The sequence below is a fragment of the Ranitomeya imitator genome, chromosome 10 (assembly GCF_032444005.1).
Source record: "Ranitomeya imitator isolate aRanImi1 chromosome 10, aRanImi1.pri, whole genome shotgun sequence".
In the NCBI taxonomy this organism is placed as follows: Eukaryota; Metazoa; Chordata; class Amphibia; order Anura; family Dendrobatidae; genus Ranitomeya; species Ranitomeya imitator.
Genome location: NC_091291.1, coordinates 99,910,165 through 99,934,123, shown reverse-complemented (window position 1 = coordinate 99,934,123; position 23,959 = coordinate 99,910,165). Strand labels below are relative to the sequence as shown.

The following is a 23,959-nucleotide window of genomic DNA, read 5'->3' as shown; positions in this document are numbered from 1 at the left end:
CAGGAAGAAGTGGACTGTGCTGGTGTAAACAAGCCCGCGGACCAGGAGCCCGGACCTAAGCCGCGTGTAGCCTATCGAGCCTTGGAGCACACTCGCCTCCACTTTTGAGGTGTAGGAGAGCTGAGCTCGTCAGCAGCACTCTGCGCTTTTTATTTTTTACTTTTCTCAGATGAGCTTACTGCTTTATGGTAAGCACGGAGTTAAGATTCAGCTTTGCTACCTCTTTACCTCAGCGGGTGCTCCTTTACATGCCTGGGAAACAAATGAGATGGTGACGACATAGGAAAGTAAAACAACCAGTCTGCTCGCTGGCAAAATGATATTTATTTATATATTTTTTTTTGTCGTTGATATTATTTCGGATGAGACAGAACAAAATTGCACGTTCCCAAAAACAGAGAGAGATCTGTCGAAAACTTGCCTTGCTGTCGTCGTTTGTTTTGGAGAAGTCATTGCTGTAACCGTCTCACCTAAAGCCTCCCCCCTACTTTGCTGTCTGTCTGGCCCAGTGAATTTAATGCCTCTCCTTTACCCCCACCTCCTGTCCGCACTTTAATAAGAGTAAATACCTGGAGACAGAATGGTGTGACTTGGCGCCGGCTGTATATATTCTCTGCATTGCATGGCGTAATGAGCAGACGCCATTGCTTGTATCCCATCTATACTGCCTCGGCGTATAGATCATTGTAAGAAGCCATATATTTGGTTCCTTAGTAAATAGGCAGTGGTGGGGGGGGGGTCTCCAACCTGTGGCATACCAGCTGTTGTAGAACTACAACTCCCAGCATTTCCACAGAGTCTGCAGCTGTCAGGGCATGCTGGGAGCTATAGTTTACCTTGTAGATTCAGATGAGGAGCACCTTGTTGAGATTTTCCTGGTCGCTGTCCAAGGTGCTGAACGTAAACCAGGGAATCCCTTTCCTCAGTCATCAGCTGCCTTATGTCAGTCCTACCCGCTCCACATTAATATCAATTATTTATACATTGCTCTGTATCAGAACCATCAGCAGAGATAAATATCTGCTTTAGCGTTTAGTTAATTACCTTAAATGATGTCGTTTTATGAACGGATCAGAAAATGGCAAACTGGATTGTTTAATGCTGGGCAGACAGCTCGTCTCTCCTGCCGATTTGCTAAGCTTGACATAGAGACGCGTGGGGGGGGCGGAGGATTTGTGTCCATATTTTTGCATGTACGTGTGCTTTTTTGATTTTTGTTGTGCTACGCAAAAAATGTTTCACCGCCTGTATGATATGGGAATGTTGTATGTGCAAGTGTAGCAATTGTGTGTTTCATAATTTTGGTGCAGATAAATGAAGGATTGCTTTGATAAATGACACCTTTTTTTTTTTTAATGTACCGTATATATATTTTTTTCTTTTCACCGTGACCTTTTTCAACATCAGAGGTTGAGATGTTTGCTAGTTGTTTTAGGAAATTGATGTGGTGACTTTGTTTGACTCTTTTTTTTTTTCATTATTATTTATTTATTTATTTATTTTTTGTGAACTATCTGTCCAAAATGCCACTGCTAACTGAAAGAAAGACTGCAGGCAAAGCAGATATACTGGGGAAGGTTTACCAAGCCACTTGTGCCAAACAAAATCTGTACATTGCTTTCAACTAAGTACCATAATTCTCTGTTTCAGCCACTTTCTATTCCATTTTTCAATGTTTTAAAAGTTTCTAGAAAAAAAACAAAGAGTCCGGCAAAGCAGTATTGTGAAATATGCATAACTTATTATTGGGGTTGTCCAGAGAATACAAGGTTATTACCTATTGCCAAAATAAGTGGTAACTTGATGATCGAATGCTGGGATCCCTTTGATCGGCAAAACGTTGACTTTTTTTTTTAAATTCCTGATGGGGAACGTTTGTTCCCTATAATGGAGCGACAGGTCAGATGCCCGACTGCTGCTCAACTCATTCTTTATGGGGCTGTCGGATGAATCAGGAGTGCAGCGCTCAGCAGCCCCATAGAGAACCGGTTCTGCCGATTGATGCCGGTCCCAGCGGTTGGACCACCACTGATCATTAAGTTGAAATGGATAGGTGATAATTTATTTTCACTGGACAGCCCCTTTAATGGCGTTTTTTTTTTTTCCCTTTGGCCCATTCAGTCAAGAGGTGGCCAACCAAAAATCGATGAACGTTTCACGCCACTCCCTGGTTTCTATGGAGGTGTCCCAAGGGCAGATGTTGGGTTTGTTTGATTTCAGTATCCCCTTTCATTTTGTACTGACAGGAGATAAGTTTCTGCCAGAACGGTCCTGCAGCTTCTTATTCCCCTTTCACTGCTGAGAATGCATGCGTGCACCGCTAAGCCGAGTGTGCCCGTGTATATGAGGCGTCAGTCAAGTTGTTGGCCCAGTTATGGGTTTATTCGACATCTATCTATGGTGTATTGTCTAGCAAAATGCGCCAAATTTATCATACAGCATGCGACACTGATAAATTTGGCACAGTTTCTGCCTGTCTCGTCTAGTTTTATCCTGTCTGACTTCAGGACAGTATTAATAAATCTCCCTCACAGTATTATGTCTAGTGCAAAGCCTGACGGAGCGGTGCATGAGAGATGTAGAAATAAAAAATTAAAAGGTTTTTGGCACTAGCAATGTTCGTGGACCCCAGTGCTAGGGCCCCCCCAGGAATAGCTGTAGGTTTATGCAGTTGGATACAGTACCTGGCTTGTGGACGAGATTTTTACATCTCATTCTCTTGATGCAGAATTTTTCTGGAGAGACCATGTCGGTTTTTAATGCATGTGTAGTCCACATGTACAGCCCTGATCATGCTGTGGCCTCACTACACAAGGTACGGCTGCTCATTTCTACAAATGGGGTTAATCTATAGTCCCGTCTAATTAGCCACCTAAAGGACTTTTCTTCCCAAATATAGTATATTTAATCCATAGTGCATGATAGGCGATACAGTGATATGTCTGCCAATCACTGGTCGTAAATATTACATGTTGTTCCTGGGGAAAATATCTTTTAAGATCAATATCCGATCAAGGGAGGCTGCCACCGATCAGCAGTTATTGGCTTCAGCCGTGGCCAGCTGTAAACACTGATCAGCTCCTATTTTCTTGGAGCTAACAGCTGATCAATGGTGTTATCCGACTACACGGGATGTCATATTGCTGACCTATCTTGAGGATAAGGTCATCAGTATCACTAGCCCAGACAAGTCCTTCAAGGCTGATTAGTATGTTTAAAGGGATGAATATCATGAGGCCAAGAAAACTTCCTGGCCTTATTATTGCTGTACTTTAGGCTCATACATCTATTAGATCAATGTTGGTCGATTCAGCCACTGGGACTAAGTGATGTGTATGAGGTGTTCCCAACTTTCCTCTGATGTTGGTAGGGATGAATGAGCGTCTTTAAATGTCTCCAATGCAGAAAAGCTTCCAGAATATCAATTGGTACGGAGTTTACTGTGCTTTAAGAAGTAAAGGGGTTGACCACTACAGGGCACTCCTTGCTTAACCACTTCATTGCCCCATATAAAATAAAAGCAATTGCTTCTTGCCTCCTGCATAGGCACCATTGCTGTGATGGCAGCACTGCTATTCTTGGCGGATCACACATATATACATTAACTAACACATGACCTCCGCTGGCTGCCGATCGGCCACAGCTCTTCAGTATTCTGACAACATAGCAAAGGCTGCAGTCGATCAGTGGTCATGTGACCCGCCGGAATGCCGTCTCTGCGTGTTTGAGAATCATTTTTTATTATTTTTATATGGGGCCCTGGAGTGATTGAGCAGGGGTTTACCGCTAATGGAATTTAATCTTAGGTGCGTTTTACTATAAGAAGGACTGAACCATGTGAAATATTGACCTGTTCACTCATGGGTTCTCTGTATATTGTCTTATTGCTCAAGAATTATTTACCTCGTCTTAAATGGTTTTGCAAATGCAAGATTTTGTGAGCTCAACATCATTGCTCCTTAGATCTAAGTCCTTAAAGTTTTTGATCTGAAGTTGACAGCTCTGTGATAGACGATCATGATGCAGGGGCTCTCCACTCCTCCAGCTGAGGACTAGTATGTCTCTTGGCTGATATCAGGGGACAATAGATTGCATTCACCTGTACAGCAGATTAGCATGGAGTCGTTTGTATGAGAGTAGCAGCAGCTTGGCCTCACGTCTTCTATAAGTAATATTTCTCTATAATTAGAGCACGTGTTTACCGGCCAGAAAGGAGGATTCTCTCAGTTCTGCACTTTGTCGGGTTCTATCTTTTGGCTTTTGCAGGTCCTATAAACTTTTTTTTTCATTGTAGTGGAAATAATTACCTTGAAAAAAAACTGTGGGGGAAATAAATCCCTTTGTGCTATTGCCATGCATCATCAGAAAGGTCATGCTGCTTTGTGCGTTATAGACCGGAGTAATTATGCAATTATCTTGTTGAACGCCGGATAATGTGCCAAAATGGCAGATATTGTGAAGACTCGCTGTTGATGAAGGTGATGGCTTTCAAAGAGAAGATCCCATGAGAGAAGAGTTGTTATTTTTTTTTTACCAGAAGGGACTTTTATCAATTTATTATTTGAGACAATTTGCAATAGAAAACATGAAGAAAGAAAAAAGTCTTTGCTGGGTTTTAGAGGTAGCGGTAAATGACTTAATATAGTGTTTTTTAGTTTAGTCATGCCAGGTATAAGAATGATAGAGTAGGCTGTCTGCCTCTATCCTATGTTTGGGGGGTATGCAAACTATTTTGCACCATTTACATGTAGATTAATAAAAAAATATGAAGCACCTTTGCTCGTAGAAGTGGATGTTGAGCACTACATTCACAGAGGTAGGACGATCTTGTTTTGTAGATGGGTACTGCTCCGACCTCTGGAAGACTCTGATCACTCGGGGCCGCAAGTAAGGGACATCCCTTGATTAACAGATGATCAGGAGACCTTCTTAAAGGGGCTACTTTACAAATTATGACCTATTCTGACACCTCAACCTCCCCCTTATCAGCTGAAAGTGGCCGGGTACAAGCAACCGCAGTTAGTCGAGAAATGCACTTCTTTCCCACGTAAGAGAATAGGGGATAAGTCATCAATTGTAAAAAAAAAAGTCATGGACAGTCCCTTTTTAAGGGGAAAAAAGTGATTGTCCAAAATGAAGAACCCCTTTCAGTATTTATCAGAAGAAGCGCCTGCGGACAGCCGAAAGGAAAAAGTCATACGTGTCACTACAAACACTAGCATGGCATCGACTGCTTCAAAACTCTGTACTTTTTGCACGTAGCTCCATGGTAATGGCCGCCAGTCTCTACTCGGTCATTTGATGTAGTTCATGGACATCCATTGCCTTTACAGCTGAGCTCGGAAATGCAGTGCGGAAGTCTCAGAGGATGGAAAAACTTACAAAAAAAAAAGGCTTGTGGATGACAAAGATCACTTTTGATTTGGTGTGGTGCGCAGTAAAATTTTATGATCCATGTTAGCTCCTTGGGGAATATAAAGTGCAGAGAGCATGAAGAAAGCCATAAAATTATCAGGGATTTCATATTGTTTGTAATTAATGTGGGGTCTCTACGGTTTCTCCTGGCTGCCCGAGATATCCCGGCTAAATAAAAGTACAACTTGGTTATTTTTAGATGTAAATATCTGCCTGCAAACAGACTGATTTCTGTGCGATGTGCGGACCTGCTCTCTGCAGATCAATTTAGCCTCGGAGTTAATCTGGGAGACTGTCATTTACCGTCCAACTTGCGTGTTTTTGTAAGTCTCCAGTTTGGCTGTAATTGCATTCCTGGTCGTGAAGCTTTTTCTTCCAACTTTGTATCTTTTTTTTTTTTTTTTATAGAATCTGTAGACTTTTACGTCCTGCTCCATATACCCGTCGGTGGTCACTTTTCACCATGTTAAGGTTAAATCTATCTATAACTGTATAATTTTATCTGAGCTGGATCTTGAGATGCTGGATGTCCTTTTCTCCAGTCACATCCAAAGCTGCACTGGAATTGATGTTGCTGAGGGTGTAGGATGAAAGCAGGAAATCCTTCTCTAACCCCTGCTTACTGTTTGCGGTTTATGCATCGTCGTAGCTCCTAGTGTTACAGTGCGGATGGCTAGGATCTCCTTGGCCGGTCTCCATTCTACAGCCTAGGAGCCATTCTCCACTGCTGAAATCTGCTTTTAGCGCCCATGCTTTTAACATGGCGGCATTATGGGGATGCAGGTTATAGAAAGTGCCTCTGTGAGGTAAGAATCATGGGAATCTTAGAAAAACGTAAAACCGGGTAAGAAAATGGAATTGACCACATCAGTATGGTTAATTTTTTTTTTTTATGGATTAAGCTGGCCGAAATCTGAGATGGGAGAGACTTTAAACCTTCAGAACATTTTTTAAGGCGCTTTGGTTGGACAATTAATGGATGTTCATTTCTCCCACCCAACCATTTGGAGGGTCAAAGGGAGGAACTAGTTTACAATTTTATGTAATCTGGTTAGAAAAAAAGTGACGTTTGTGGAGTCCAGAGGGCACGAGTCCAGAGGGCACAGGTGGATGCAGGATAAAGTGGCCGCTGTCTTCGGAGAATGGTGGTAGTATACGAGCATAATCAGAGCCTGGATTTGGTTGGATTGACTCGTGACCGGGTCTGAAAAATAGAATTGGAAATTTCTATTGGGCTGTAATATAATCTATCGATGTGCTGATAACTAGATGAAGGATGGCTGGGTATTATCGCTGCTGGTGATTACTACCGCAACTTTTCTATCTCGTTCATTCTAATTCTTCAGTATCGAGCAGGGCTTATAAACCTGGAAATCAGGTCTGTCCGGGAGAGGATACCTGGTGTTGGTTTACTATAACCTTTCCCTTATGTGCGTTGTCTGAATGCCCCAATGCCAGATATTTAATGTCTATGACCATTCTTGGTCAATAGAACAAGTGTAATGACTTTGAGGATCAGACCATACTTCTTACTGTTGCTCGGAGGTGTCACTTTAATTATGTCTCTCATTTGCCGTTTTCCCTCCTCCACTTATTGTATATTTAATTAAGTACAATAGGACAAATAAAACCCAGAGTATCCTCCATTACTAAGTACCCACAGCGTGAGCAACAAGGGAAATTATAACTCCCAATGCATAACGGGGCTTATTAAAAGACTTAATCAACATAAATGTCCCATTAAAAAATGTAATCAAAACCATTATATTTGTATTTCAGGCATTTTCTGGGAGTTGTGTTATTTTGCCTTTTTTTTTCCACTGACAAGCACTTTTAAAGATTTAAGTCTCTAAATATGAAGTGTTGGAGTAGGTTGTGTAGTTAAGATCCAGACCGCGTTCTTCTGCATGTTCTAATGGGCGGCTGGGGGCTATACTCTATTCCACTTACTTAGTTTGTTTATATGCGTGTAGCATGTATGTTGGAGACATGGACACTGTCCTGACCTCTGCCTCGGAGTCTTAGATTTTAGGAAGGTGAAGCTCTGGCTCAAAGTATTGTATGGAATTGCATTGTGATCAGTTGTTGTTGAAAATATCCATTTGTAACTGGGAGCAATGGGAAGTGAGTTATTAATAACAAATATTTATCATCTCTCTACGAGATGGACGATAAGTGTATAATCACTGGTATTCCGGCTACTGCGGGCCCCACCAATCTTCAGAATGTGGGCCTAAAGTCCCGTGTGTAAATATTGATTGTAGACTGTGAATGGGGGTAGTGGTGATTGCTGGAGACAGCATTGGTCCCAAACTCCTGGATCCTGCATTTGTTACCTGTCCTGCGTGTAGGAGAGATGTTTATCAGACACCCCCTTTAAGTGACTGTGGTTCGGGATACAAGTGCAGCATATGGCGACCGGTAGGTATACTGTGTATGGACTGCTCACAAGAGCTGCAACCCCTCTGCAGTGTTATAGGGGAGGGATCAGATAGTGATCATCGCAATACCAGGATAGCGGGAAATTGCTAATGTGATTCCCTAAAATGTAAGCTCCAACAAGAGGTAATCCTCTGTGCTGTACTCGGCTGTTTCCATCTGTGTTGGTGGCTCTGAGCAGACATGACACATTCTCAGTACTCCTCCAAAAGTTCTCCTAGCAGCGTTTCATCCATTGGTGATAAATGCTTCTGGATGGAATATCTTTGCAAAGGGGATTGTCCTTATAATTACAGGGCTGTGGAGTCGGAGCTCATTTTGGTGGAGTCAGTGTCATGGAAATTGAGTCAGAGTCGGAGGTTTGGTTTACCGACTCCATAGACCTGCTTATAAAAATCATTTGTCACCAATGCACGTGATAGATAAGTGTGTAATTGCTTGGCGTCTAGTTACCGAGGGTCCCCACCGATACGAAGATCAGGGGCTCCAAGTCCCCGGTGTGAATGGACATCTGCTAGTGAAGCCTGCAGCCAATGAGCGGATGCTGATTAGCTGTATGTCACATGGCCGTCAGGCAGTGGCGATCGGTATGGGGAGCCGCACTGGACCATAACGTGAGTATGGTGTATATGTTTTTATTTTTTTATTTTTATTAAAGTAGTCCGTAAGCGGTCAAATAGTGGAAAACCCCTTTAAATTGTTGCAGAATTGCAACTTTTGTGGCAATATGACATTTCTGTGTATTCCACACGTTGCTTGTAGGGGCGAATATGATGCCCCAACGGTATCTTGGTACGAATTTCATGTACCACGAACAACGTAAGCACTGGGTGCTGGATCATTAGGTGGCTTCACATTTGTAGTAGTAGACCATCGTCCAGCCTGTTTGAGGTCCCCTTTCATCAGATAATTGTCGCTCTTGTCTTATCGGTGGGCGATCTCCTCGTGTAGTACATATTCTCTTTCATCATTATCTATACCCTGAAAGTGGCCTCTTGACATCCCCCTGTGTACTTTATGTGTAAACTGTTCATCCCTTTTTGCTTTCTCTCATTAGATGATCATGGAAACAGCAACGGCAGTCATGTAAAGATCTTTCTACCCAAGAAGCTGCTCGAATGTCTACCAAAATGTTCAAGCTTACCAAAAGAAAGGCATCGTTGGAACACCAACGAGGTATTTCACTTGATTCCTTTCCAGAATGCTTAATGTTCTTTTATAGTTTTACTGTGTATCTGGTGTCTGCCAGGACTGTCTGGATTTGGGGTGAAGGTTGTGGCTCTAGCACGTTGAAGGTCAGTTTGGTGGTTACTACGGTGAAGAAAGGCCAATTAAGTATATTCATTATGTGACGGCTTGGCTGCAGAGCCGTGAAACAAACAAACAAAAAAATCTTATCAAAAGCGTCATTTAGGGGATAATCCAGTGCACGAACCTTTGGGAAGTCCCATTTGTGTGACACGTTGCAATGGAGGAAATCATTGAGACAGTGGCATTTGTTAAACTGATACATGACTTAAGAAACGTCCAGGGAAATGGCTGTGAATCCCGGAGCCTTGACCTGGAAAAGTCAGAGCAATTGTATATGATGACTTTCCTCAATGTAAAGGACACCAAGTCTCCACGGTGTAACAGGCACGTCGTGTGTTGCTTGTCTGGAAGCTTCTCCATCCTTGGAAATTTCATTCTATGTTTTTGTGGGCTGTCGCTGTTGATAAGTTCTACCACAATATGGCTGATGAGATTGATACTTTCTATTATTGCAGGTGATTATTTTAGCTTTTCTGTAAGGCCGTAATCATCGATTATGATGTCTTAACTTTTTCTTTTTTTTGGGGGGAGGGAATGAGATGCGCCACAATAATTCACTTATTGATTATATGTATAGAGTGTTACTTGTTTATTTCAAGATCATGTTGTTTTAAAAAACAAATAAAATTATAGGATTATAATGTTCTTCGTACAGCAAGCAATAAATTGGTGATTAAAAGGCAGTTGTACTTAGATTCCCTTTTTTTTTTTTTGTTTTAATTTTTTTAGAAAATAAATCTGAAGGCTTAGTCCATAGTGTCACATGTAGCTCAATTTTTTTTTTTTTTACCCACTTCCCTTGCATTACATGGCTGTATTGTATTTTTTTTTTCATTTAGCATTCTTCATTCTTCCCTTATACTCCATTCTATTTTGCTCATTGAGAATATATGTCTGTAGCAGCAGTGCTCTGGTGACTGGGCGATCTTGGCCCGTATAGGGCTATATGCCCTTAGAGCATCCCTGTGAACCCTTCTATCTGCTGTAATTTCATATAATAGTTTGCTCTCGTGATCCTTTGACATATGGGTTAAGTTCCTTTTCAGTCAGAACCTATTAAACGTTGGAAGCTAGTGCATCTCTCAGCTGATAAGTGGTTTTAAAAATGCACAGTCTCCGCAAACACCCAATTGCTGCGGCAGCACATCTCCAGCAGTCATGATGGCAAGGGCACTAAAATATTTAGAGGACTACAAGCTTTTTTTTTTCCCACCACAGACATTTGACTTTTTCTTACAACCTCATAAAATGGTTCAAAAATGAAGATAGTCTTACACTAATAAATGACCATAATACAATTGTCTACATCTCCCACTCGCATAGTCACGACTTGTGGTCTTGGGGTTGTTTGTTAATATTCATGTTTGTGCTTTTGGCAGCTGTCCTGACTTGTCTGGCTTAATAAACGTTTGCAGAAGTCTGCCTTGCGCTGTTCCTCTGTTATTCCTCCTGGAAATTCCTGAATGATTTGACAACTATGTGCTGCCATTCTTCATGTGTCAGCGGGGTGTGTATTCTTGCATTGTCTGGTGTGGTTAGCCTTGACTCCGTAGTGTTACTGGTTAAAGGAATGAAGGATCCTATGTTGCAAATTTTCTAGAATACCTTATGATAAAGCCAGCAGAAATGCTGCACCTCAAATAGGAATATTTTTGGGAAGTTGTGAAAATTTAGTTTTCTAGCATGCCTCCACTTTATAAGAGTAGCTTCCTTGCGGGTGGAGCTGCGGCCTTACTAATAGGGGGCTCCTGTTTTCCAAACGCTCTTTTATAGGTCTTTTGGCCATATGTGACTCTTGAGACAAATCCTATAAACTTTTATAACTTTGCAACTGACTAAAGCTGTCAGAAGAAGCAAATCCTCCCCACAACTTTGACCTCCTCTAGAAAGAGTAGAGACACAACGTTACTTCCATTTAACTTGCTAATGTATTTCCGAGGACTGTGGTTAAGAAGGCAGAGAAGCAGATGAACATTTTGTATCAAATGACTTTTCATCCTCCACACCCTCCATACCTTTTTTTTTTCCTTTTAATAATTGCCTGTCTTTCATATAGTCCGATAAGCAAGTGCTTTATTGCAAACGATATCGCCCAATAAAGCGTTGATCGGGGTCCCCACGTGATCGCCATTCCAGCGTATTTACAATAAGATCACCAGCATGATAAATTATTTAGTGGCAGATTAATTTTGGAAGCCATGATTTTGATAATGTGCTTGCATGCCTCATTTGCCAGAAAAATTGCAAAATTTGATTTAACATCTAAAGAGCGCTTCCTCCAGTCTCGTTGCTGGGAGAAGAGCATATTTTCTCGCCAATGTCATGGACTAAATTGTCTATTTTAAATCAATGACTTTTCACAATTCTTGCCCTCTTTCCCCCCCCTGCACAATCCTCTCCACTAAAAACCTGTAGGGAGCCGGAGACGTCTTGCTTACAGAAATCTGGGTCGGGTTTATGGACCTGAAACAAAAGATATGGGCTCTGGTTTCAATCTTGAATATCCTCCACGCATGGAGGGGCGTACGGCCTCGGCTGCTATGGCAGGATAGACATTATCTTGTCTCCTTTAATGGTCTCCTCTGTCTCTCAAGCGCTTGCTTTCCTATTGACGCTATTGGAAGTACTCTTTTCCACTTTTGGGATGTAAAGTGTTCGTTCACTGATTTATAATTGGTTCCTATTAGTAATACCACTGTGTTTACATGCCAACATGCCAGGAAGAGGCCGTGTGGTTTCAGGGAAGACCCGACTCTGCTGTTCTGGTAACTCCTTAAATATCCAATGAAATAGCAAATTTGGATAATCTTTTCTGGAAACGTAGGAATTAATTGACTATGAAGTGTCGCCATTCTTCTTGTCAAAAAGGTATGTTCTCCTACTTTGTGCCAACAGTGTAAAGGTGCATACACGTGGGACAATCTTGGCCTGTTAAATTGCCCCGATCTGACATACACCAGTAGATTTGCTCTCGTTTACTGGTTTACAGAGGCCAACGAATTACCGATGAGGACAGAATGAATATTGTTATTATCTGTATCATTCCCCACAGGGCTGTTGAGTCGGAGCCCATTTTGGTGGAGTCGGAGGTTTGACTTACCGACTCTACAGCCTTGATTCCCCATCTACAGTACATTCCAGACTACCGGCTCATCTTCCCATGCCGGCAATCATCTGAAAAAGTAACAGAATACTTGGGTGAGTGTCATGGATTTTATGCTGGAATAAATGGCATCGTCCTCTGAAGCAAATCACCCCCTGTAAGGGCGCAGTCAGACAACGGTATAAATCGGACAGAGAACAGTTTGCCTGATATTTTTCAATGTTGTGAGGTCTGGTAGCTACTTACCCGTCCCCCTTTGTAACAAACCTAGACCCTCAGCGGATCTGAGCAGGTATTATGGCTTTGGAACCACTAAACTCTTTACAAATAAGCCTTTGTTCACACCACATTTGATCACAGATGACCTATAGTCTCCGCTCTTATCCCGCAGATGTATTTCTAGGCCTCCATTATCCATTCCTATCTAAAAGGTTATGCTCAATACAGCAAGAAAACACTTATGTAAGTAAATTAACTCCCTATAATACAGTTACCGTATATACTCGATTATAAGCCGACCCGAGTATAAGCCGACCCCCCCCCCCTAATTTTGCCACAAAAAACTGGGAAAACTTAATGACTCGAGTATAAGCCTAGTGTGGGAAATGCAGCTGCTACTGGTAAATGTCAAAAGTAAAAATAGATACCAGTAAAATTAATTGAGACATCAGTAGGTTAAGTGTTTTTGAATATCCATATTGAATCCGGAGCCCCATATAATGCTCCATACAGTTCATGATGAGCCCCATAAGATGCTCCATATTAAAATATGCCCCATATAATCCTGAATAAAGGTTAATAATGGCCCCATAAGATGCTCCATAGACACATTTGCCCAATATAATGCTGCACAAATGTTGATTATGGCCCCATAAGAAGCTCCATAAAGATATTTGCCCCATATAGTGCTGCACAAACCTTGATTATGGCCCCATAAGATGCTCCGTAAAGATATTGGCCCCATACAGTGCTGCACAAACGTTACTTATGGCCCCATAAGATACTCCATACAGACACTTGCCCCATATACCGTAATGCTCCACAAACGTTAATTATGGCCCCATACAGACACTTGCCCCATATAGTACTGCGCAAATGTTATGGCCCCATATAGTGCTGCACAAATGTTATGGCCCCATATTGTGCTGCACAAATGTTATGGCCCCATATAGTGCTGCACAAAGGTTATGGCCCCATATAGTGCTGCACAAATGTTATGGCCCCATATAGTGCTGCACAAATGTTATGGCCCCATAGATGCTCCATACAGACACCTGCCCCATTTACTGTTGCTGCGATAAAAATAAATAAATCACATACTCACCGCTCCGTTGCTCAGGCCCCCGGCACTTTCAATAGTTACCTGCTCCTTGTTCCGGTGCAGCTCCATCTTCCGCACTGACATTCAGCAGAGGGCGTGCACTAACCACGTCACTGCGCCCTCAGACCTGAGCGTCACTGCTGAAGACAGAGCGACGCCCGGAACGAGGAAAGGTGACTATCACGCAGCGCAGCGCTCCCCCTCCCCCTCCCCGATATACTCACCTGGTCCTGGCGCTGTGCAGTCCCTGGCTTCCCCGACGCCGCAGCTTCATCCTGTATTGAGCGGTCACAGTTACCGCTCATTACAGTAATGAATATGCGGCTCCACCTCTATGGGAGGTGGAGCCGCATATTCATTACTGTAATGAGCGGTACCATGTGACCGCTCAGTACACGAAGAATCTGCCGGCGCCAGGGAAGCCAGGGACTGCACAGCGCCAGGGCCAGGTGAGTATAATTTCACAGCCCCTGCTCCCCCTCCCCTGCCGACCCCTGCGTATGACTCGAGTATAAGCCGAGAGGGGGACTTTCAGCCCAAAAAAGTGGGCTGAAAATCTCGGCTTATACTCAAGCATATACGGTACTTAAAGTACAAATTACCCATATTACCCAAGTCTAAAATAAGATGGTAGGAAACAGCATTTCTTTATATATAGTCCTTTATTGTAGAAAACCGATCATAAAAAAATATTAAACAAAACACACAAAGAGCATGATGCATATAATGGAGGCATGGGAGCAGGCTTTTTGAGTATCACCCAGAATACTCTCATGAGTAAATACAATGTAAAAAAACAAACTATTAAACAAGAAGAGGGGGCCAAAATTGTCACACAGGGTAACTAGGCCAAAGTAAAGCCACATATATTGACCCAAGATCATGTTATTGCAGACCAAATGCTCATTCCAATGTGCGTTTTGCGATGTGCTTCGTCAGGTAGTCAGTTATATTTTTGTTTCCTCCTCCTTTGGCCTTTATCTGCCTGTATACTACTTAAAGATGTTTTTATAGCATATCCCTATCCATGCCAGTACATACCATATGTCAGGTGGCTGTCATGTTCTTTAAGATGAATATTACATGAAGAAAGGTGCACATGGGCAATGTGTGGTTCATGTCTGTCTGCCATAGATCCAATTTACCCAGATTATAAGCTGTCGTGTTTATTTAAGAATTAGTCCTAATTGGCTTTTCATCTATTCAAAGTAGATTTGCAAGACTGACAGAGGATTATGGAAAAATGTAATCTACTTTTTTTATTTTCTCTTTATGCAGAGGAACGCCAGATGTTTAAATAAACCATACATGTTTTCTGCTCTCTCTTGATCCTGTAATAAAAAAATATATATATTTTTAGAACCATTACCCCACTTCCCACAAAAAAAGTAAAAAAAAAAAAAAATTATTGCTTATCCTATGTCTTTCTGTAAGATATCTAGAATCAGTGGGAGCTCTACCCAACGGCTCACCAGTAACCAACTCCAGGTCCTCACTTTTTAGCTACATGCACATGTGACATTATCTGCAATCACAAATGTATGTAACAATGATTGGGTAACTGAATAAGATGCCGCGTCTGTCTGCACATAATGATTCAAGTACATCGTGGACTGCTCATAGTGGTGGGATGCTCTTGCAGAGGGGCCCACCGGAGGATTCTCCTGTTCTCCTGTGGGCCAGTCCAAGCCATTGATTTGCCTTTGGTAGGAGACCAGAAACTATGAGTCCAGCTTCCTCAGTCTTTTATGAAATGAAGAGAGGTAGGAGAAAATCAATGTCTTGCCCCCTACAATATTTCTAGAAGACCATACAGCTCAGTCGACTTTCGGGATAGTGGATCATTAAATTGTGAAAGGCTCTAACCTCCTGCGTTGTAATTTCTTGGCAAGACGTCTACTCGCTTATGATTACATATATTGATTCAGTGTTGCATACAACAACCTAATAATCCGGCATCTGCCAGAATAAAGTGGTATTTCACAAAATTAGAAGTAGAAGCATGTTCTAGTGACTCCCTTTGTAGAGGTTGGAGTTGTCCCTTTAATATGTTGTGTATGACGGAGACAACATATGCTTCTGGATGAAGCGATCGGAGGCGCTCTATACTATTGTCATCATGTGAACATGGAACCTTCCTGTTGCTTAGTGACAGACCGTACAAAGTAACAAATTCCAATTTGTCCTTTATCTTCCCTTTTTTTTTTTTTCTTCAGGGGGGGAAATGTCAAGGTTACAGTAAAACAAGTGGCTGATGATCTGGTAACAATAGGCAATTATTTCTAAATGAGCTTCACCTTGATTCTATCAAGTCTCCTGCGAGTGGCATTGAAAGGCTTTATTTTCCTCCCGTGATCCCTTTTCCTGTTTTCAGCGTTATGACGTGTTTGTACAATATGTCAGGACTAATTTTTATCATATGGTACCGTTATTAGCTTGTATTATAGGAATCGTCCAGGAGTATAAAAACATTGATATGTTTTTTTTTTCCAGAAACGGCACCCCCATACTTGTTCAGAGGTTGAACTGGTTTTTGTTTTTTTTCAATCATAGACCACCCATAAGTGATTATCTACCCCTTGATATTTTAATTGATCTAATAATCTGTGCTAGTAAAATATATTTTAGGAACGGTCGGAGATTTTTTTTTTTTTTTTTTCAAAAGCAGATCAAATATGAAGAAATAGTATAATTTTAAGAATCCTGGTGGTTTTCATGAACTGGAGCTTACAGAAGACTTTTCAAAGATTTTTTTTATTTTTTTTTTATTGGATCACCCACTTCCTGTGGGTGCTACAAAACTGATTATGGAACAGCTTTTTTTAAATTTTTCTTCTGTACCCTTTTTTGCTCCGAAGTTATGCCCCCCGTAAATAAAGATGCAAATTTTCCCTTCAACTAACTGGGTGGGTACCACAAAACTGGGTACAGTCTTGTTTTGACTGGCCAGCATCTAAGGACAAAAAACAAAAATGCTCATAGAAGTTCTCCGGTGCACGCCCAGCTGCTTGAAAGTAAAATTTGTATGTTTATTACTAGGGTTTATGATTTTTGAATGGGGAAAAAAGAAAAACTGTTCCATAATTGGTGAAGCAGTGTTAATTGGTAGTCTGTTTAAATGAAACAATCCAGTAAAAGCTCCTCTTTATAAGGAGTCTGCAACACAAACTGATAGTATAAACGAAGCACTTAGGAGACCTAGCACCTATAAAAAATAAAAAAAACACGCACCTTTGCTGATCTAGACCCTGCTTCCGTTTTTAATCAAATATGCTAATTAGGGTGTTCTGTACACCCTGGGTATGGCCAAGAGTGCATTGATCCAGCCACTGGTTTGCATGCCCCTGCCTCCCTCACTGGTGACTGACAGGGCCTGCTCGCTCTAAGCTTGGTCTGCAGACAGTGCTCGCTCAAGGCTAGCCAGCGCTGTCAGTCACCAGTGAGGCTGGTGGGGACATGGAAAACCAGAGCACTGAGATTCTTGGTCACACCGAGGGTACACTGAGCACCCTGAATAAGATGTTTGATTAAACTTCAGAATTTGCAAACCAGAGGCAGCGATTAGGCCACTAAATGTAGGGCTATATCCCCTACAAGGCTATCATCTTAATTCATAATGTCAGTTTGGGTGTCAAACTCCTTTTAAAAGGGTTTCTCCAAACTTTCGACATGTTTTAACATAAAGCTAAAAATTATTTTTAAATGGTAAAACTAGTAATAATCGCCTTAAGGACCCCCCACTCCTCCTCTGGTTCCCCCTTGCTTGTGTATCCTGAACTCCAGGGATGATGTTTTGACATGGACCCGTGACCCCCTGTAGCGATGACCTCAGTAGTGCCTGGTATCAGAAATCTCTGAATGGAGTTTGATCTCTGCTTAGCCCCTTCATTCTAGAAATCAAAGGTGTTCCAAGGTTAAGCTTGGCTAATACGATCTCATGTATCAGTGGTAGAGGACCATTTGGATCAGATGTCTCCATTCAGGGGAAATGGCAATCAGGTGTGGAAATAATGAAGGGGAGAAACTCCTATCTGGTAGGGAGCAGTCAGACAGCTGTATAGCTCGGACTGGCTACCCGTCTCTCCCAACCTGAGCCTGACGGGTACATGCTCTGGTCTGGAGAACCATCGGCCAGTTCATGCATCTTACTCCGATTTATACGGCTTTCTTATTTCACCCATGGACGAGGCAGTTATCAATGGTGGTCCTATGATTCTGAGCAATAATGGCTTTGTGTATCCCACCCTTGAACCTGACTGGAGGCAAGAGACAGTTAATCCTCGCAGCTCTCTTCCACATGGAGAAGTCTTGTAATTAGTGGACAATATTGATCCAAAGAAGAAGTAGCAAAGAGGGAGAATATCCTGTACTCACGTCTCCAAGCGTATAGTACTGTATAGTAAGGGTGCCGAGATTGCTCTGACGAAGATCCTATGGGAGCCGCATCATTTCCTCAAGTGGTTCTCGCCACTCGAGCCCCATTACTGCACATACAGCCCAAACTCCTTACATGAGAGGGGGATGGCGCACGCCATGTATTACAGAGCTATATAATGTAGTGTTATGCTTTAATTGACGCTGAATTATGGGAATATTGGCTCCTCTTTCTGCCAGTGTTTAGTAGATGGCGTCCTACGTTGAGTCTTCGTCTACCTGTTGGCACATTCTTGTTTGCCGTGGGTCACATGGGGCATCTGTAGGGTGCCGCTCACCCATATGTTTTCTTATGCCATTGGAATACAGCTATAAGCTTGTTTTATATCCAGCATCGATTTTACCTTTCAAATCATAAAAAGGGGCCCAGTAATTTATACTCCATCCTGTATGTCTCTCTTAAAAAGTGGTGCAAGTTGCTCATAAAAGCCAGCCGAGACCGGAATATGTAAGTACATGATACCACTGGGGCAGACAAATGATCGCCTCTGTGGTTCATTAGTGTGATCAGCCCGGCTTCCCCTGGAACCGAAGTAAGGAGCTTCCAAGTGAAATATATGGGATCTGTCAAAATGGAAATCAGCACCAGTCGTGGTAGAAGAACAAAATCTCTCTGCAGGTAGTAAGTCTTAATTTTTATACCAGGCATATAAATAAGGGCTGATTAATAAACAGTAAAAACAGAACATTTTCAGGGATTGCCTCTTGGCTGTCTGTTTTTTACTTTCTAAATATCGATTTTTATTTTTATTTTTTTCTCCCGTGTCCGAAAGCTTTCGTTTAGTAAATCTATGAGAGCAGCGTCGCCGTAAAGATGAGTATTTTGTGGTGAAGAACGAAAAGATTCAGGTCAAGTGGCAGCAAGAGATCTGGGTTTATCGGCTGTTACCGGGCCACGCCATAAATAAACGCCAACCTCTTCATGCCAGGCATCCGAATGGCATCGTGGCATTTTGCCCTCTCCATTCAATACCCTTTGAAAGAAATACAGCTGAAACTATAAATAACCCATAACCCTTGCGTCCAATCCAACCAGTATTATTTTGAAAGTTAATTTGCAATGAGAGTCCATTATTCACCTTTTTATTTTTATTTTTTTTCCCTTCTCTTTCCTTTATTAGAAATGAATGTAATAAGTTGGCAGAGCGGCGGAGTTACAGGGGGAGAATAAATTGCCGTCCTTGCTTTAGCATTCAGCTTTATAAATAATTATTTGATTATGATTCATAGCAATGACAACTGTTAATCAGCACCAGGTTAATAGAGATTGGTATCTTTAAATGGAGCTGCCAGACTTTCGACTAGAACACCCCTTGAACTTTCTCTAAGTGCTTTCTGCCTCATCAGCTTGTGGAAAGTGTCTGCAGTATGACGGGGAGCTCTATTAGGCGGCACTACCCGGATAAGCTGCCTCTGCTTTTCAGGGGTTAAATGGTATCCCCGGCCAAAGGGAAAACCTTTCCTGCGCTCCCTATGAGCAGGCTGCATTTTGTGAATTTGACATTTCCTGTTTTGGTTTTTTTTTTTTATTATTATTTTTTTTTTTTTTTTTTTTTAGACGGGAAGAATCCTTCTGAGTTATTATTGTGGGCCATGGTATTTCTCCAGGGTCTGCTTTTTCTGTCACTCTTGTGGATTTAGCGCTCACTGGAAACGACTCGGTTAAAGAGCCGACCCCATCCCCTTCATTATGCAGCGACATGCTTGATTTAAGCTTGGACCAGCACGATTTGAGACAAGATTAGCCACACGTATAGCAGATCCGAGTCAAAGTGTCCAGTTTGTCAAAGACGCTACATATGACACAACGTAAATTTTAAAAAGCGTTTTTTATAATAAGACTACAAAAAAAAGACTGCTTTCTCTAAAAACAGTGCCATGCTTGCCTACAGGTTGGTTGTGGATTTGTAGCTCAGCCTCTTTGTCATAGGTCGTTCTAATCTGCAATACAGGGCATAACCATTGGACAGTATGCATTTCCATTATTGGACAAGTCCTTTTTATAGGGGTCTCATAACGTCCCTCTCTTAATTCTGCAGCTCATTGTTGGGCTCTAACTTCTGAAAACCCAACATCGGCTGTGGGGGGGATTTTGCCTTGTGCCTCCCCTAATGTTCAAATGACCATATAGTACATAGACTGGTCATGTTTCCCAGAGCGAGTTACCTATGGATGTCCTTCACTCTGGCTAATAAAGGGGGTCGCAAAGAGTAGACAATATGGCCTTTATGAGGCGGTCCTCCTTGTCACTGCACCCAAAGTATAAGCTTGAGGTGCAGAGTAAGGAATTCTGCTCCACCTGTCACTGATTTACACATATATTTGTCCGTACCTGTCCCAATAACTTATACACATTTATTATGCAGTTACATTTTGAGAGCCGATTTCAGCTTTTTAAGACCACCATGTTCAGTGGATTAAAGTTGTTTGAGCTCGGAACTTTCCGTAGGACCTGCTGACCCCCTGATGTGTACTGGGGTCTCCCGGCTCATCCCTGAGAGATTGTTGGGGTAGAGAATGCCTGGCAGCTGCTTTCTCCCCATTGAAAAGAAGTGAGCCCAAAGCCGAGTGCTTGTATATGGGGAGAGTACGCGGTCTACCTAACAAACATTTGGCCGATAGCTATCTCAAGTCTGTGGTCAGCTTTATAGCTTCCTGGATTGTTTCTTTGCCTACGCAAAATTGCCAAGTAAGTTTATCTGTGAATTTTTAATTGTTTGTTTGCTGAAACTGCTTAATTTGTGTTTTCCTCCCTCTTACAGATGATCAGCATTTAATGACCTGCCGCCTTATCACGGCCGCACCGTACCCAGTGTGTTTATTAGCATGATTAGTGGTCAAACTTAGCTAAAAGTTCTCTTGACAGACCTAAAGAGCTTGACAGCTCGGCACATGGATATAAAGAGAGGCGCTAAGTATCTAAACGAGGGCCTACTTGCCAGGACAATACTTTGCCACATATTAAAACTGAATTCCTTATTAGTTAATGGTTCTGGTTAATAGCCTGGATTATCCCCTGGAAAGCTATTACTCAGACTGTGTAACTAACACTTAACACGTCGGGAGGAGAGCTGCAACAGATATGATGCGGAAGAGGTTCACGTGATGTGGTTTTCGCTCTTTCCCACTTTTATTATGTATTCTTTCAGTGATGGGTCCGGGAGTTAAATAGCGGAATCTCCTGTCATGATTGCCTCTGTTGACCATATAGCTGAAATGTTAAACTGTTGTATAAGAAGTTCATAGTAACTTTTGGGAGACATGTCTGTAACAGTGGTACCCATTACTTGCAAACGCGAGGCCATAGGATATGATGCCTGACACCTTTCTTTTCCATCTGTTTCTTACGGTTCCCATAAACCAGCAATGGTTGATCGACCTGCCCTGGTCTTTCTGGACCGGACCTACCTTCCCCTGACAGCAGATGTTGACATTCGACATACTCAATCCTCGTGATTTTTACAGGGGACAATCTATGTACACTCGCTCAAGTTGCATGTAGACAGGCCAAGAATGTTATGAATGTTTTATGAACAACCAAGACGTTCGGTCTGTTGGGTGATCAACTTGTTTATGCCAGCAAAAAAAATCAGAAGAAGTAAACTACATTTCTAATTGAAGGAATCTGCTAATGTTACTGCACCTACCACATATTGGGATAGAATCTTGGAGATAGGAAAACCCTTTAAATGATCATTCTGTTCACATCAATTTTCAGCAGTCGCATTTTTGTCTCTTGGTGTTCGTTATCGGGACTACTGTTGCTTATCTAAATTGTGCATGTATGAGCGACTCGGGATGAAATCACTGCATTACTTAACATAGTAACATAGTAACATGGTTAGTAAGGCCGAAAAAAGACATTTGTCCATCCAGTTCAGCCTATATTCCATCATAATAAATCCCCAGATCTACGTCCTTCTACAGAACCTAATAATTGTATGATACAATATTGTTCTGCTCCAGGAAGACATCCAGGCCTCTCTTGAACCCCTCGACTGAGTTCGCCATCACCACCTCCTCAGGCAAGCAATTCCAGATTCTCGCTGCCCTAACAGTAAAGAATCCTCTTCTATGTTGGTGGAAAAACCTTCTCTCCTACAGACGCAAAGAATGCCCCCTTGTGCCCGTCACCTTCCTTGGTATAAACAGATCCTCAGCGAGATATTTGTATTGTCCCCTTATATACTTATACATGGTTATTAGATCGCCCCTCAGTTGTCTTTTTTCTAGACTAAATAATCCTAATTTCGCTAATCTATCTGGGTATTGTAGTTCTCCCATCCCCTTTATTAATTTTGTTGCCCTCCTTTGTACTCTCTCTAGTTCCATTATATCCTTCCTGAGCACCGGTGCCCAAAACTGGACACAGTACTCCATGTGCGGTCTAACCAGGGATTTGTACAGAGGCAGTATAATGCTCTCATGTGTATCCAGACCTCTTTTAATGCACCCCATAAATTTTTTAATTTACTTATTGGCTTATTATTTTTTTTTTTATTTTATTTTATTTTACTTCTTGGAATGGCACAGCAGAGTTAGGATCAGAGATTCTCACTTAGATTTAGTGTCTAAAAAGAGTCAGGCCTCACTCACATGTTCGTGTTTAAACATATACATGAAAAAATGGAACGGGTGTCATTAGTGTTTGGTCCGGGTGTCCGTTTTTACCATCAGTAATTCATCAGTGTTTTTAACGGATGGATAAATTCCAAAGCTTCTCCTATCCTTTGCAATGTTAAATACATATAGCACACTGATGGCAGCTTTGTGCTTTACACGGACCCATAGACTTATATCGGCACTTACCATCCATGATCCCGAAAGAAAACAAACATATCTGTGATTTTTGCATGGAGGCATGGTCTGTGAAAAAACACTGATATGTGAAATGCGTGGGAAAAAAAAGAATGTAACACACATGTGAAACGTGGAAGTGTGAATGAGGTCTATGGTGAAGAATAAAATGTTTCCATTCTCATTCCGACCCTAGAACAGAGTTCTAGGCTTTGGTTTGGCCTCCAAATTCCATGGATCGCAATTCGATTGATCATGTATGGGATGTGCTGGAGAAAAGTCCGATCCAGACCTTGAAACTTTCAGGACTTAAGGGACATGATGCTGAAGTCCATTTTTGGCGTCTTGAGGGGGGCAATTAATAGTAAGCAGACAGTTTTAACTTTCTTTTGTATCGGAAGCATTTTGACTCCATACCGCTTTCCTCCCAGTTCTTGCTGTGATCCCGGACAACTGCCGTACTTTTTTTGCCCAATTAGGACTTTTACTGTCCTCGCGCTAATAAATTACAATGATTACAGTATTAATAGCTGTTTATAAAGATACCTTTTGCTCTTCATGTTATTTGTTAAAATCCGGCTGTTGGTATTTGTAATTTATGCTTTTTGCTTCCACTCGGCGTGGTGTCATAAGATCACAGAGATTTATTTAGACTGGATGCCCAAGAGGCCTTCGTTACCGAGGAATGAAAAACTCCATAATTACAGAAAAATGCTCTCTTTAAAACAGAGGATCAGCGAAGCATCACACGGCATGGAAAATGTCTATTAATGAGGCAAACAATTGTGCTAGTTTTCCTTAAGCTAAAATTAATCAATCATCAGCAGTGGCTTGTGAGTGGGGTACCCTGGTTTCCGGTTTATCCTGACCGGCTTGTAACTGGGGCAGGAGACGGCCACCAAGTCTAGAGGGACTGTCTGGTCACTGCATCCCCTGCTAATTCTTCATTTACTGCTAGCCACATGTCTACATTCCTCTATGGCAATGTACTCAATACGGCGTATGAAGGTTTAAAATACAACTTTAGGCAACTTTGACACTTTGGACAATAACCAGTTTCTTTAAGTTTCCTTCTACAATAAAATAGTGTTTGGATATCCTGCTGATTTGATCTCCCAGCAATTAATTGTAATCTATAG

At 41.9% G+C, this 23,959-nt stretch overlaps 1 protein-coding gene across 8 annotated transcripts in view; it reads left to right on the top strand.

Annotated features, from left to right (window-relative positions):
* Positions 1-23,959, top strand: part of CAMTA1 (calmodulin binding transcription activator 1) — a 2,164,810-nt gene that overhangs the window by 2,298 nt on the left and 2,138,553 nt on the right. For all 8 annotated transcript variants that reach the window (XM_069742031.1, XM_069742030.1, XM_069742026.1 and 5 more), the window contains exon 2: positions 8,912-9,030. In XM_069742031.1, coding sequence (XP_069598132.1) covers positions 8,912-9,030 — 119 coding nt within the window. The remainder of the gene's footprint in view (positions 1-8,911; positions 9,031-23,959) is intronic.